Source organism: Bufo gargarizans, chromosome 9 (assembly GCF_014858855.1).
Source record: "Bufo gargarizans isolate SCDJY-AF-19 chromosome 9, ASM1485885v1, whole genome shotgun sequence".
NCBI lineage: Eukaryota > Metazoa > Chordata > Amphibia > Anura > Bufonidae > Bufo > Bufo gargarizans.
In genome coordinates this window covers 193,199,984-193,213,911 of record NC_058088.1, presented here as the reverse complement: position 1 = coordinate 193,213,911, position 13,928 = coordinate 193,199,984, and the positions used below count along the sequence as shown (strand labels likewise).

Below are 13,928 nucleotides of genomic sequence, written 5' to 3'. Positions count from 1 at the left end.
CCTTCTGTTTTTGTTTAAATCTTTTTTACGTCTATTTAAAGGAATAGAAAAAAGTGTCATTAAAAAACCATTAGTTTTGATATATTGCAATGTTTCTTCTGGCCACTAGATGTCAGCAGAACAGGACACAGACCCTCTCTCGCTTTTCAGCTGTGCTGTGAAGTTTCATCCTATTATAAATGTCCTGTATTACTAGTAGGCAGAGGTTTATAAAAATGGGGTTCATGGATTCAGTATTGACTTGCTGTCAAGTAGGAAAACCCATTGTCATCCTCCCCGACAGGTAATTCCAAATTATGTGGGGGGGGGGGGTCTTCATGTTACAGTGAGTGTCACTGGCCCTGGAGGACCCGTCCTCTCCTGCATTACACAGACAACCCATTGATGTGAATGAACACGGTGCAATACCTCATTTGCCCAGTGGTGGCACTGCAGCAAAACTGAACACATCTTGAAAGATTTCCTTTCAGATCTAGGCTGATCGCTGGGGGTAACATTGCGATCAGTTTATATTCGGGGGGCCCTTCTAATAAGGGATTGTCCAAAACAGAGACCCCCTTTATGTCCATGAATATAGTGCATATATACATGTTTTTTGTTTGTTTTATAGATTTACAATATCTATGGGACTGTCGCATGTGTTATATCCCACGGGGTGGAAGGAAAGCAGCTGCACTTTGCAGGACACTTATCTGTGTATATAGCAATGACCCTAAGTCCTATGATAACCTACCTTCTGTAGTGCCCGCCAGCTTAGTCACATGTTTCTATGATGGGCGTATGTGTATATATACTGTATTTACAATATCCCTCGTGCTTCGGCACATGTATATACCGTGTATCACATTGTTATCCAGGGCTAGAAAACCATGGCTGCTTGTGTCCAAAAACAGCGCCCCACCTTTCCACAGGTTGTGCGCGGAACTGCAGCTCAGCCTCATTTACGTCAATGGAGCAGGTGCAACCCTTGGACAGTTGTGATGCATTTTTTATTTTTTTTAACCCTTTAACATCTGAGGCAGATGACAGGAAGTATTACAACCCCTGTGTCCACCTTTGCTCGGTCGCCTTATTCAGGAAGGTGTCGCTCACGTTTTCCTTTCCGCTGCAATCTTTTGGCGTCTCACCCAGCCGTTAAGGAGTTAATGGGAAATGTTTATGAGCAGAGGTGACCCTCAGGGGGAGATAAGCGGCGTGTTAGCAGCTGCTCACTCTCACAGCGATGGCCATCAGCGTCTGGGAAGCGATTACAGGTGTGTGTGTATATATATATGTATGTAAGGTGGGAAGGGACCAGTGTTTGGGATTGGGTCCAGAGATGGCTCCCTGCATAGCCGTCACCTTGGCGTTGGCCGGATTCCTGGCGGCCGCTCATGCTGCAACGGTAAGATTGTAGACCTGACCTTACTGCCCTAAATGTTACCTGTTAGGCTCCATTCACACGTCCGTGGTGTGTTGCGGACCCGCAAATTGCAGATCCACCACACACCTGCCCGGCACCCCTATAGAAATACCTATTCTTGTCCGCAGCTGCGGACAAGAATAGGACATGTTCTATCTTTTGCGGACCTGAAGATCGGGGCCGTGCTCCGCAATTGCGGATGCAGACAGCACACTGTGTGCTGTCCGCATCCATTTCGTCCCCATTAGAGAATGAATGGGTCCGCACCCGTTCCGCAAAATTGCGGAACGGACGTGGACCCATTTTGCGGACGTGTGAATGGAGCCTAAAATGGGCAGTGTCCCCCGCCCCATGGTACCCCGAATCATTGCCCCCAATCCGGCACTGCCTATCAGCCCATTGCGTGCACTGAAGGAAGGATCTGCCCCAGTGTGCGTGAGACCCCCGTCTCCTCCGCTCCTAATATCGGGGTCTCTTGTCTTACAGCTGGGGGTGGTCTACACCGACGGAGGATTCGTAGAAGGAACCAATAAGAAAATTGGCCTCATTTCCTCCACTTATCTGGATGTTTTCAAGGGAATTCCCTTTGCTGCTCCTCCCAGAAACCTTGAGAAAGCAGAGAGGCATCCAGGATGGTCTGGTAAGTCCTGTGTATCTAATCCTATCCCGTGTGATACTGCCTGCTGAGCTGTGTATCTAATCCTATCCTGTGTGATACTGTCTGCTGAGCCGTGTATCTAATCCTATCCTGTGTGATACTGTCTGCTGAGCTGTGTATCTAATCCTATCCTGTGTGATACTGTCTGCTGAGCTGTGTATCTAATCATATCCTGTGTGATACTGCCTGCTGAGCTGTGTATCTAATCCTATCCCGTGTGATACTGTCTGCTGAACTGTGTATCTAATCCTATCCTGTGTGATACTGTCTGCTGAGCTGTGTATCTAATCCTATCCTGTGTGATACTGTCTGCTGAGCTGTGTATCTAATCCTATCCTGTGTGATACTGTCTGCTGAGCTGTGTATCTAATCCTGTCCTGTGTGATACTGTCTGCTGAGCCGTGTATCTAATCCTATCCTGTGTGATACTGCCTGCTGAGCTGTGTATCTAAGCCTATCCTGTGTGATACTGTCTGCTGAGCTGTGTATCTAATCCTGTCCTGTGTGATACTGTCTGCTGAGCCGTGTATCTAATCCTATCCTGTGTGATACTGCCTGCTGAGCTGTGTATCTAAGCCTATCCTGTGTGATATTGTCTGCAGAGCTGTGTATCTAATCCTGTCCTGTGTGATACTGTCTGCTGATCTGTGTATCTAATCCTATCCTGTGTGATACTGTCTGCTGAGCTGTGTATCTAATCCTATCCTGTGTGATACTGTCTGCTGAGCTGTGTATCTAATCCTATCCTGTGTGATACAGTCTGCTGAGCTGTGTATCTAATCCTGCCCTGTGTGATACTGTCTGCTGAGCTGTGTATCTAATCCTATCCTGTGTGATACTGTCTGTGGAGCTGTGTATCTAATCCTATCCTGTGTGATACTGTCTGCTGAGCTGTGTATCTAATCCTATCCTGTGTGATACTGCCTGCTGAGCTGTGTATCTAATCCTGCCCTGTGTGATACTGTCTGCGGAGCTGTGTATCTAATCCTATCCTGTGTGATACTGTCTGCTGAGCTGTGTATCTAATCCTATCCTGTGTGATACTGTCTGCTGAGCTGTGTATCTAATCCTATCCTGTGTGATACAGTCTGCTGAGCTGTGTATCTAATCCTGCCCTGTGTGATACTGCCTGCTGAGCTGTGTATCTAATCCTATCATGTGTGATACTGTCTGCTGAGCTGTGTATCTAATCCTATCCTGTGTGATACTGTCTGCAGAGCTGTGTATCTAATCCTGTCCTGTGTGATACTGTCTGCTGATCTGTGTATCTAATCCTATCCTGTGTGATACTGTCTGCTGAGCTGTGTATCTAATCCTATCCTGTGTGATACTGTCTGCTGATCTGTGTATCTAATCCTATCCTGTGTGATACTGTCTGCTGAGCTGTGTATCTAATCCTGTCCTGTGTGATACTGTCTGCTGATCTGTGTATCTAATCCTATCCTGTGTGATACTGTCTGCTGAGCTGTGTATCTAATCCTATCCTGTGTGATACTGTCTGCTGAGCTGTGTATCTAATCCTATCATGTGTGATACTGTCTGCTGAGCTGTGTATCTAATCCTATCCTGTGTGATACTGTCTGCTGAGCTGTGTATCTAATCCTATCCTGTGTGATACTGTCTGCTGAGCTGTGTATCTAATCCTATCATGTGTGATACAGCCTTCTTAGGAATACTCGTATACCGTGTATGTTGCAGTCTGTCAGTCGCCATTTTTGGGGGGCTCTGTAGCTGGGTTCCTGGAGGTCTGATGAGATGTGATGCTCTGCGGTCCCGTCTTGTCCTCATCCTTCCCGTTTCCCGCCCGCAGGGACTCTGAAGGCCACGGACTTCAAGCCTCGCTGTCTGCAGGCCACCTTATCCCAGACGGACACCCGCGGAGAGACCGACTGCCTCTACCTGAATATCTGGGTCCCTCAGCGCGGTCAATCAGGTCGGTATGACCCCAGCGCTGCAGCGCTGCTTTCCCGCTGAGCCAGCCGCGGGTTTTCACCGCCATCGCCTTGTGTTTCTTCAGCTTTCTCTCCTTCCTCTTAGTGTCCACCAACCTGCCCGTCATGGTGTGGATTTATGGTGGCGCCTATCTGTTCGGTTCAGCGGAGGGCGCCAATTTCCTCAGCAATTACCTGTATGATGGGCAGGAGCTGGCCCTCCGCGGGAACGTCATTGTGGTGACCTTCAACTACCGCTTGGGACCCCTGGGATTCCTCAGCACCGGAGACGCCAACCTACCAGGTAAGATGGCGCATGTATGCTGGGTACCTGATATGTGCCAATGGATGCTAGTGCTTCCTGCCCAAGAACGGCCTTTGGGGGCCGCCCTTTGTTAACCATGGGGCTTCACCAGTGGTGCTTGCTGCGTCCATGACCCCTGAAGCCGACCACAGCTGGACCCCCAGCCGCCAGGTCTATCCTTGCATATGTCTTTTCAGAAATCGGGCCTGATGCATGATGTAAGTAAGTGCCCCCTCTGCAGCCACAGTCCCTAACATCAGTTCTTGGGGGTCCGAGTCTGTGTCGGCCTAAAGCTCCTGTTCCCGTCTCCTTAGGTAACTATGGTCTGTGGGATCAGCATATGGCCATTGCGTGGGTCAAGAGGAACATCGCTGCTTTTGGAGGAAACCCTGACAACATCACCATCTTCGGAGAGTCGGCGGGAGCTGCCAGTGTCTCCCTGCAGGTAAGCGTCTCACAGCTGGGGGCGCTGTTGCATTAGTGGCTATGGGAAGTGTGTGCCTCCAGTGGTGGTGGAAAGTGGGTACTGCAAGACATACATAATATACACCTAGAGAGTCCATCCGCAGGACCGCGTCCCGCCGTACGCTGTAACCGTCACTCTTTTCCGTCTCTGTGCCCCAGACTCTGTCTCCTTACAATGTCGGGCTTGTCAAGCGAGCGATCAGCCAGAGCGGCGTCGGCCTGTCCCCCTGGGCCATTCAGCAAGACCCTCTCGTCTGGGCTCGACAGGTAAAACTGCATAATTAGATTGGCGATATAAAGTGGGAGGGGCCTGTTAGCGTTATCGCCTACAGCCAGCCCACATTATCTGGTGGCGCCCCCCTGTGGAAGGGCATGAAGAGAGCTTATCTTTATGTCCATTCTTTGTATTACAGGTGGGCACAAAAGTGGGCTGTCCCGTGGACGACACCGCCGCTCTCGCCAACTGTTTGAGAGTTACAGACCCCCGTGCCGTTACCCTGGCCTTCAAGCTGGACCTGCTAAACCTTCAGTGTGAGATTTCCTGCAGGAATATCTGCCCACGACCTGCCCCGGGAAATTCCTTTAATCTGGCATTTGATCGTCATAAGGCATGATCTGTTAATCCAGAACCGATCAGACGCCTCGGTGCCGAATCGGAGGAATTTAACTGCACCCCCAGCTCTTAGCAGCCGGTCCCTGCAGCCAATAGGGGGTGAGAAGTCAGACCGTTACCCCCCCCCCCCCCCCCAGACTTTTGGGGTTGCTGCTGCTGCAGGTTACTCTATGATTGTGCCGGGGAGAGGCGACGTACTGGTGTGATGTGGGCACAGGGGGGGTATTGATCTGCATCTCCAAATTCCACATCTGAAAACCAAGGGGACCCCAAAAATACACCCTGAGGCCCCCACTTACAGCGACCGCTTTCCTGTATTATAGATCCCGTGGTGCACTACCTGGCCTTCTCCCCAGTCATCGATGGAGATTTCATCCCTGATGATCCAATCAATCTCTTCTCCAACGCGGCCGACGTGGATTACCTAGCGGGTGTGAACAACATGGACGGACATATGTTCGCTGGAATGGACCTGTCTGTCATCAACAAACCGCTACAAGATATCAAAGCGTACGTCCTGCATACAATAACTATGTTCTAGTACATAGGAGGCAGTATTATAGCAGTTATATCCCTGTACATAGGAGCAGTATTATAGTAGTTATATTCTTGTACATAGGAGGCAGTATTATAGTAGTTATAGTCTTGTACATAGGAGGCAGTATTATAGTAGATATATTGTTGTACATAGGAGCAGTATTATAGTAGTTATATTCTTGTACATAGGAGGCAGTATTATAGTAGTTATATTCTTGTACATAGGAGCAGTATTATAGTAGTTATATTCTTGTACATAGAGGCAGTATTATAGTAGTTATATTCTTGTACATAGGGGCAGTATTATAGTAGTTATATTCTTGTATATAGGAGGCAGTATTATAGTAGTTATATTCTTGTACATACTAGGCAGTATTATAGCAGTTATATTCTTGTACATAGGAGGCAGTATTATAGTAGTTATATTCTTGTACATAGGAGCAGTATTATAGTAGTTATATTCTTGTACATAGGAGCAGTATTATAGTAGTTATATCCCTGTACATAGGAGCAGTATTATAGTAGTTATATTCTTGTACATAGGAGGAAGTATTATAGTAGTTATATTCTTGTACATAGGAGCAGTATTATAGTAGTTATATTCTTGTACATAGAGGCAGTATTATAGTAGTTATATTCTTGTACATAGGAGCAGTATTATAGTAGTTATATTCTTGTATATAGGAGGCAGTATTATAGTAGTTATATTCTTGTACATACTAGGCAGTATTATAGCAGTTATATTCTTGTACATAGGAGGCAGTATTATAGTAGTTATATTCTTGTACATAGCAGTATTATAGTAGTTATATTCTTGTACATAGGAGCAGTATTATAGTAGTTATATTCTTGTACATAGGAGGCAGTATTATAGTAGTTATATTCTTGTACATAGGAGGCAGTATTATAGTAGTTATATTCTTGTACATAGGAGCAGTATTATAGTAGTTATATTCCTGTACATAGGAGCAGTATTATAGTAGTTATATTCCTGTACATAGGAGCAGTATTATAGTAGTTGTATTCCTGTACATAGGAGCAGTATTATAGTAGTTATATTCCTGTACATAGGAGCAGTATTATAGTAGTTATATTCTTGTACATAGGAGCAGTATTATAGTAGTTATATTCTTGTACATAGGAGCAGTATTATAGCAGTTATATTCTTGTACATAGGAGGCAGTATTATAGTAGTTATATTCTTGTACATAGGAGCAGTATTATAGTAGTTATATTCTTGTACATAGGAGCAGTATTATAGTAGTTATATTCTTGTACATAGGAGCAGTATTATAGTAGTTATATTCTTGTACGTAGGAGCAGTATTATAGTAGTTATATTCTTGTACATAGGAGCAGTATTATAGTAGTTATATTCTTGTACATAGGAGCAGTATTATAGTAGTTATAATCTTGTACATAGGAGCAGTATTATAGTAGTTATATTCTTGTACATAGGAGCAGTATTATAGTAGTTATAATCTTGTACATAGGAGGCAGTATTATAGTAGTTATATTCTTGTACATAGGAGCAGTATTATAGTAGTTATATTCCTGTACATAGGAGGCAGTATTATAGTAGGTATATTCTTGTACATAGGAGCAGTATTATAGTAGTTATATTCTTGTACATAGGAGCAGTGTTATAGTAGTTATATTCTTGTACACAGGGGGCAGTATTATAGTAGTTATAATCTTGTACATAGGAGGCAGTATTATAGTAGTTATATTCTTGTACATAGGAGCAGTATTATAGTAGTTATATTCATGTACATAGGAGGCAGTATTATAGTAGGTATATTCTTGTACATAGGAGCAGTATTATAGTAGTTATATTCTTGTACATAGGAGCAGTATTATAGTAGTTATATTCTTGTACATAGGAGCAGTATTATAGTAGTTATATTCCTGTACATAGGAGCAGTATTATAGTAGTTATATTCTTGTACATAGGAGGCAGTATTATAGTACTTTTATGGTTGTACCTCCTCCCAGGGCCGAGGTGGAGAAGTTGGTGCAGGATCTCACGCTCCCTAAGGGCTCATTAGGGAGTAACTTGGCCTATGAGCTTTACACATCAAATTGGGGGCCCAGTCCTAGCCAGGAGCTCATGAAGAAGACCATTGTTGATGCAGAAACTGATTATATCTTCCTGGTCCCCACACAAGAAGCTCTGGCTCGTCACGCTATGAATGCCAGGTAAGAAAGATATTTTTTGTGTTTTGATCAGTTCTTTTAGGTTTTACTTCATGTTGGTGGACATTTTGTCACGTCAAAGCATTAATTGGGTATATAAGAGTATGACATTAATGCAGGAATTTGCAACATGCGGCTGTGTGATTCCACAACTCCCAGCATGTCCTGACAGCTAGACACTGGGAGTTGTACTGTATATTCCAATTTTTTTATATTGTATGGACTCTCCTAGTTTCTTGGTTTAGAGAGCTCTGCTAGTTGTGGGGGATCTTCCCCAATATGACATGACCCCCTGGTATAATGGGGTGTGGACAGAAGCAGCTTGTATAGATCTCCGTGGTCACCAGTGCCTGTTCTTTGCAGGAGTGGGAAGACCTACAACTACCTGTTCTCCCACCCATCCCGCATGCCCTTATACCCAAGCTGGGTGGGCGCTGACCACGCAGACGACCTGCAGTACATCTTCGCTAAGCCGTTCACAACTCCACTGGCCTACAGAACACAGGACAGGGACGTATCGGCCGCGATGATCGCTTACTGGACCAACTTTGCTGCCACAGGGTAAGTGCTGACTCTCCTGTATGTCCATGGCATACTGCAGGCAGAGATAGGAGTCCTGGGGGCTCTAGTCTAGAGCTGCCCCCTAATCCCGACTGCTGCAGCCGTGGTGTAACTGTCCATTATTCTCTTGCTTCTCTCCGCACATAACATTGTATTTGATAACACAGGGACCCCAACCAGGGACCATCCAAAGTCCCCACCTCATGGCTCCCCTACAACACGCTGTACGGCCAGTACCTGGAGATTAATAACAGCATTACCTACAATTCCATGAAGCAGGGGCTGCGCTCGCCTTATGTCCGCTTCTGGGCCCATACTTACCGGAATTTGCCCAACCTGTAAGCAGCACATCTGACCGAATATTAAAAACCATTGGAATAAACTGTGTCTTGAGCCGCCATTTTATTTGAAGGTAGAAGTCGCCACAAATTCTTACCTTGCCAGCGAGTTTCATGGCTTAAAGCTGCCCGTACACATTCAGCAGCTGTCCGCCGAACGCCATCTCTCCAGGCTCCTCCGTACATAGATACGTTCAGCTCGGTGGGACGTGTATATGTATTCTATGAGGAGAGCGGAGAAAATATCCGTCAGACACCTCTGGTGGCGGCTTATCCCCCGAGAACAAAAGGATCGGGCGAAAATATTAATTTCACCCGATCCTTCCCTTCTCCCCCGACATCATCTGCTGGGGGAGAGTTGGGAGCTCCCCACACACCTTAAATTAATGTATGGTCAGCTTCAGGCCTCGTCCACACTTCTGTTTTTCACGGATGCATGCTTTTTTTACGGACAGCATATTGATTCATTTATTTTAATATGTTTGTCTACATTTCTGCGGTCCACGTGTCCGCAAAAAATCCACAGATGCATGCACTACTTTCATCCGTGCCCTGGGCTGCACACGTCCATTGAAAGTCACGGAGGCAACACGGATGACATTCGTGGTGCATCCATTTTTCACGGAAGCCAGATAGAAAATTGTCATGAAATTAATTGTCATCTCTGCAATGTCCGTTTTAATTCGCACATGTCATACTGACACGAAAGTATGGACGAGGCCTTGGTGTCTTCATGTCCTGGAATTTGTGCGACTTTCTTTGTGTTGTGTATTACCAGTTTTTACCACAAGGTGGCATCAGTGTGAACCATAATCCCAATGTAATCTTCACAGTTCTGCAGGACAGTAATGCAAAGGTTAAACTACAAGTCCCAGAATGCACCTGGCAGGACAGGCTTTAGGTGTCGGCTACCAACCCATCCGCTGTACTGAACGGCACTTGTGAGAGTTTTTGAAATTCTGGTAAAAAATATGACTCCCGAACCAGAAGTGTCCACAGCAAAGACAAATAATCTGTTGTGTCAAATGAGGGGAACAGGTAGAAGGGAGTATGGCTACAGGATCGGACTACGCAGGGGTTGTTTGCAGTCTGTAACCATAGAAACGTATAGGTCTGCAGAAGAGCTGTATACGCAAAGAAGTAGATTTTTAACTGCTCGCCAACCGCCCATAGACTATATAAACTTCCATGTGGTCAGCATATAGCTCTGCAAGGACTTTCCTGAACCTCTTTGCCTAGTTTGCAGCTGTCTGGTTTTCGGGCAGCGGTCGGCGTGCGGAGCCGTGAGACCGCCGTGACACCAGGGCTGCCCAAAGAGCTGCAGCAATAATAAAATGTAATGGTGAATGCCCCCCGAAGACCTTATGAGGAGCATAAAAAACACCACCCTAGAGGTTACACCGCAGCTTCTAGCTTCACCCTCTGCAACCATAACCTATACGTCTATATATAAATGGCCGTTAGGAAGGGAGACAAATTGTAAAATAATATATTGCTTGTGCTTTGTGCTATTAACCCCTTCCATACATCTCCTGTACATGTATAGCAGATGTCTGGCATTTAAAGATGGCCGCCGGGTGCTTGCTGTTTTACACATCAGACACCTGGAAGGCAGAGTCCATGATCGGCGATAATGCCGATCACAGACTTTTAACACCTCAGATGCCATGTTCAATTGCGACCATGGCATCTGAGAGGCTTTTCCCCAAGAGCGCTGCTCTGCCGGGGCCCAAGCAGCTCCCCTATGGCAAGATGAAGGATGCGGTTTGGTTGTTGAGGCAGCTTTGATTCTTCTGAGGGCCCTAAAGCCTGTCATAGCGAAGTTCCTATCTGGCCCTGCCTACGACAGATAGGAACCTGGTGAATCTCCCATAGGCTGCAATGTTAAATCGTTACAGTCTATGGGAGATGCGGTCAGACAGTTGCATTAAGGTAAAGTCCTGTAAGGGGACTTAAAGGGTAGAGGGAAGAATGGATTCAATGAAATTCCAGCAAATTCTGGAAGCAAATGTAACACCAACTGTAAAAAAGCTGAAGTTGAAAAGAGGATGACTTCTACAAATGGATAATGATCCTAAACACACCTCAAAATCTACAATAAACAACCTCAAAAGGTGCAAGCTGAAGGTTTTACCATGGACCAAACAGTCCCCTGATCTGCTGAAGGTTTTACCATGGCCCTCACTGTCCCCTGATCTGCTGAAGGGTTTACCATGGCCCTCACTGTCCCCTGATCTGCTGAAGGTTTACCATGGTCCTCACTGTCCCCTGATCTGCTAAAGGTTTTACCATGGCCCTCACTGTCCCCTGATCTGCTAAAGGTTTTACCATGGTCCTCACTGTCCCCTGATCTGCTAAAGGTTTTACCATGGTCCTCACTGTCCCCTGATCTGCTAAAGGTTTTACCATGGTCCTCACAGTCCCCTGATCTGCTGAAGGGTTTACCATGGTCCTCACAGTCCCCTGATCTGCTGAAGGTTTTACCATGGACCAAACAGTCCCCTGATCTGCTGAAGGTTTTACCATGGACCAAACAGTCCCCTGATCTGCTGAAGGTTTTACCATGGCCCTCACTGTCCCCTGATCTGCTAAAGGTTTTACCATGGTCCTTACAGTCCCCTGATCAGCTGAAGGTTTTACCATGGCCCTTACAGTCCCCTGATCAGCTGAAGGTTTTACCATGGCCCTCACAGTCCCCTGATCTGCTGAAGGTTTTACCATGGCCCTTACACTCGCCTGATCTGAACATTATTGAAAATCTGTGGATAGACCTCAAAAGAACAGAGCATGCAAGACGGTGAAGTCTCACAGAACTGGAAGATGTCTACAAGGAAGAATGGAGGAAACTCCCTCAAACTAGAACCGAAAGACTCTTGGCTGCTATAAAAAGCGATTAGGCTGAGTTCACATCAGTGTACAGCCTTTACGTTCTCCTGCTCCATTATAGGACCAGGAGAGCGGAAAGGATGAATTCGGCACATAACTGAGACTAAAGACCCCATAGACTAATGGTGTCCGTTAGGTTTCCACTCTCAAATTTTTGAAGCAGACAAAAGTCCTTCACATAACTGAGCCGAATCTGTCCTAATGTGAACTCAGCCCTACAAGCTGTGATGCTTGCCAAAGGTGGCTACTAGGTACTAGCCGTGCAGGGTGCCCAAAGTTTTGCTTCCGGACCTTTTTTTTTTTTTGTTATTTTGAAAATGTAAAAGATGAAAATAAAAAATAGATTTTTATTTAAAATACAAAGTGAACACGTCTTCTGTAACTTTAGGCCTTTTGGAGATCCTGTCCTGTGTGATACTGCCTGCTGAGCTGTGTATCTAATCCTATCCTGTGTGATACTGTCTGCTGAGCTGTGTATCTAATCCTATCCTGTGTGATACTGACTGCTGAGCTGTGTATCTAATCCTATCCTGTGTGATACTGTCTGCTGAGCTGTGTATCTAATCCTATCCTGTGTGATACTGTCTGCTGAGCTGAGTATCTAATCCTATCCTGTGTGATACTGTCTGCTGAGCTGTGTATCTAGTCCTATCCTGTGTGATACTGTCTGCTGAGCTGTGTATCTAATCCTATCCTGTGTGATACTGTCTGCTGAGCTGTGTATCTAATCCTATCCTGTGTGATACAGTCTGCTGAGCTGTGTATCTAATCCTATCCTGTGTGATACTGTCTGCTGAGCTGTGTATCTAGTCCTATCCTGTGTGATACTGTCTGCTGAGCTGTGTATCTAATCCTATCCTGTGTGATACTGTCTGCTGAGCTGTGTATCTAATCCTATCCTGTGTGATACTGCCTGCTGAGCTGTGTATCTAATCCTATCCTGTGTGATACTGTCTGCTGAGCTGTGTATCTAATCTTATCCTGTGTGATACTGTCTGCTGAGCTGTGTATCTAATCCTATGTGATACTGCCTGCTGAGCTGTGTATCTAATCCTATCCTGTGTGATACTGTCTGCTGAGCTGAGTATCTAATCCTATCCTGTGCGATACAGTCTGCTGAGCTGTGTATCTAATCCTATGTGATACTGCCTGCTGAGCTGTGTATCTAATCCTATCCTGTGTGATACTGTCTGCTGAGCTGTGTATCTAATCCTATCCTGTGTGATACTGTCTGCTGAGCTGTGTATCTAATCCTGTGATACTGTCTGCTGAGCTGTGTATCTAATCCTATCCTGTGTGATACTGTCTGCTGAGCTGAGTATCTAATCCTATCCTGTGCGATACAGTCTGCTGAGCTGTGTATCTAATCCTATGTGATACTGTCTGCTGAGCTGTGTATCTAATCCTGTGTGATACCGTCTGCTGAGCTGTGTATCTAATCCTATGTGATACTGCATGCTGAGCTGTGTATCTAATCCGATCCTGTGTGATACTGTCTGCTGAGCTGTGTATCTAATCCTATCCTGTGTGATACTGACTGCTGAGCTGTGTATCTAATCCTGTCCTGTGTGATACCGTCTGCTGAGCTGTGTATCTAATCCTATGTGATACTGTCTGCTGAGCTGTGTATCTAATCCTACCCTGTGTGATACTGTCTGCTGAGCTGTGTATCTAATCCTATGTGATACTGCCTGCTGAGCTGTGTATCTAATCCTATCCTGTGTGATACTGTCTGTTGGGCTGTGTATCTAATCCTATCCTGTGTGATACTGTCTGCTAAGCTGAGTATCTAATCCTATCCTGTGCGATACAGTCTGCTGAGCTGTGTATCTAATCATATCCTGTGTGATACTGTCTGCTGAGCTGTGTATCTAATCCTATCCTATGTGATACTGCCTGCTGAGCTGTGTATCTAATCCTACCCTGTGTGATACTGACTGCTGAGCTGTGTATCTAATCCTATGTGATACTGCCTGCTGAGCTGTGTATCCAATCCTATCCTGTGTGATACTGTCTGTTGGGCTGTGTATCTAATCCT

General features: G+C 45.6%; 1 protein-coding gene across 1 annotated transcript; it reads left to right on the top strand.

The window, feature by feature from the left end:
- Nucleotides 1–1,318: 1,318 nt before the first annotated feature.
- Nucleotides 1,319–9,014, top strand: LOC122919888 (bile salt-activated lipase-like). Its single transcript, XM_044269072.1, has 11 exons — nucleotides 1,319–1,384; nucleotides 1,889–2,042; nucleotides 3,871–3,993; nucleotides 4,098–4,295; nucleotides 4,610–4,740; nucleotides 4,920–5,027; nucleotides 5,174–5,291; nucleotides 5,697–5,883; nucleotides 7,905–8,108; nucleotides 8,469–8,666; nucleotides 8,834–9,014. Exons 1-11 carry the CDS (start codon nucleotides 1,319–1,321, stop codon nucleotides 9,006–9,008), a joined length of 1,662 nt encoding a protein of 553 aa, XP_044125007.1. The 3' UTR covers nucleotides 9,009–9,014.
- The last annotated feature ends 4,914 nt before the right edge of the window (nucleotides 9,015–13,928 follow it).

Excerpts from the sequence above, each read along its gene's own strand:
- LOC122919888 (XM_044269072.1), top strand. The coding sequence starts at position 1,319 with ATGGCTCCCTGCATAGCCGTCACCTTGGCGTTGGCCGGATTCCTGGCG. Across the intron at positions 4,741-4,919 it reads CTGCCAGTGTCTCCCTGCAG|ACTCTGTCTCCTTACAATGT; the intron begins GTAAGCGTCTCA and ends TCTGTGCCCCAG. Across the intron at positions 5,028-5,173 it reads CTCTCGTCTGGGCTCGACAG|GTGGGCACAAAAGTGGGCTG; the intron begins GTAAAACTGCAT and ends TTTGTATTACAG.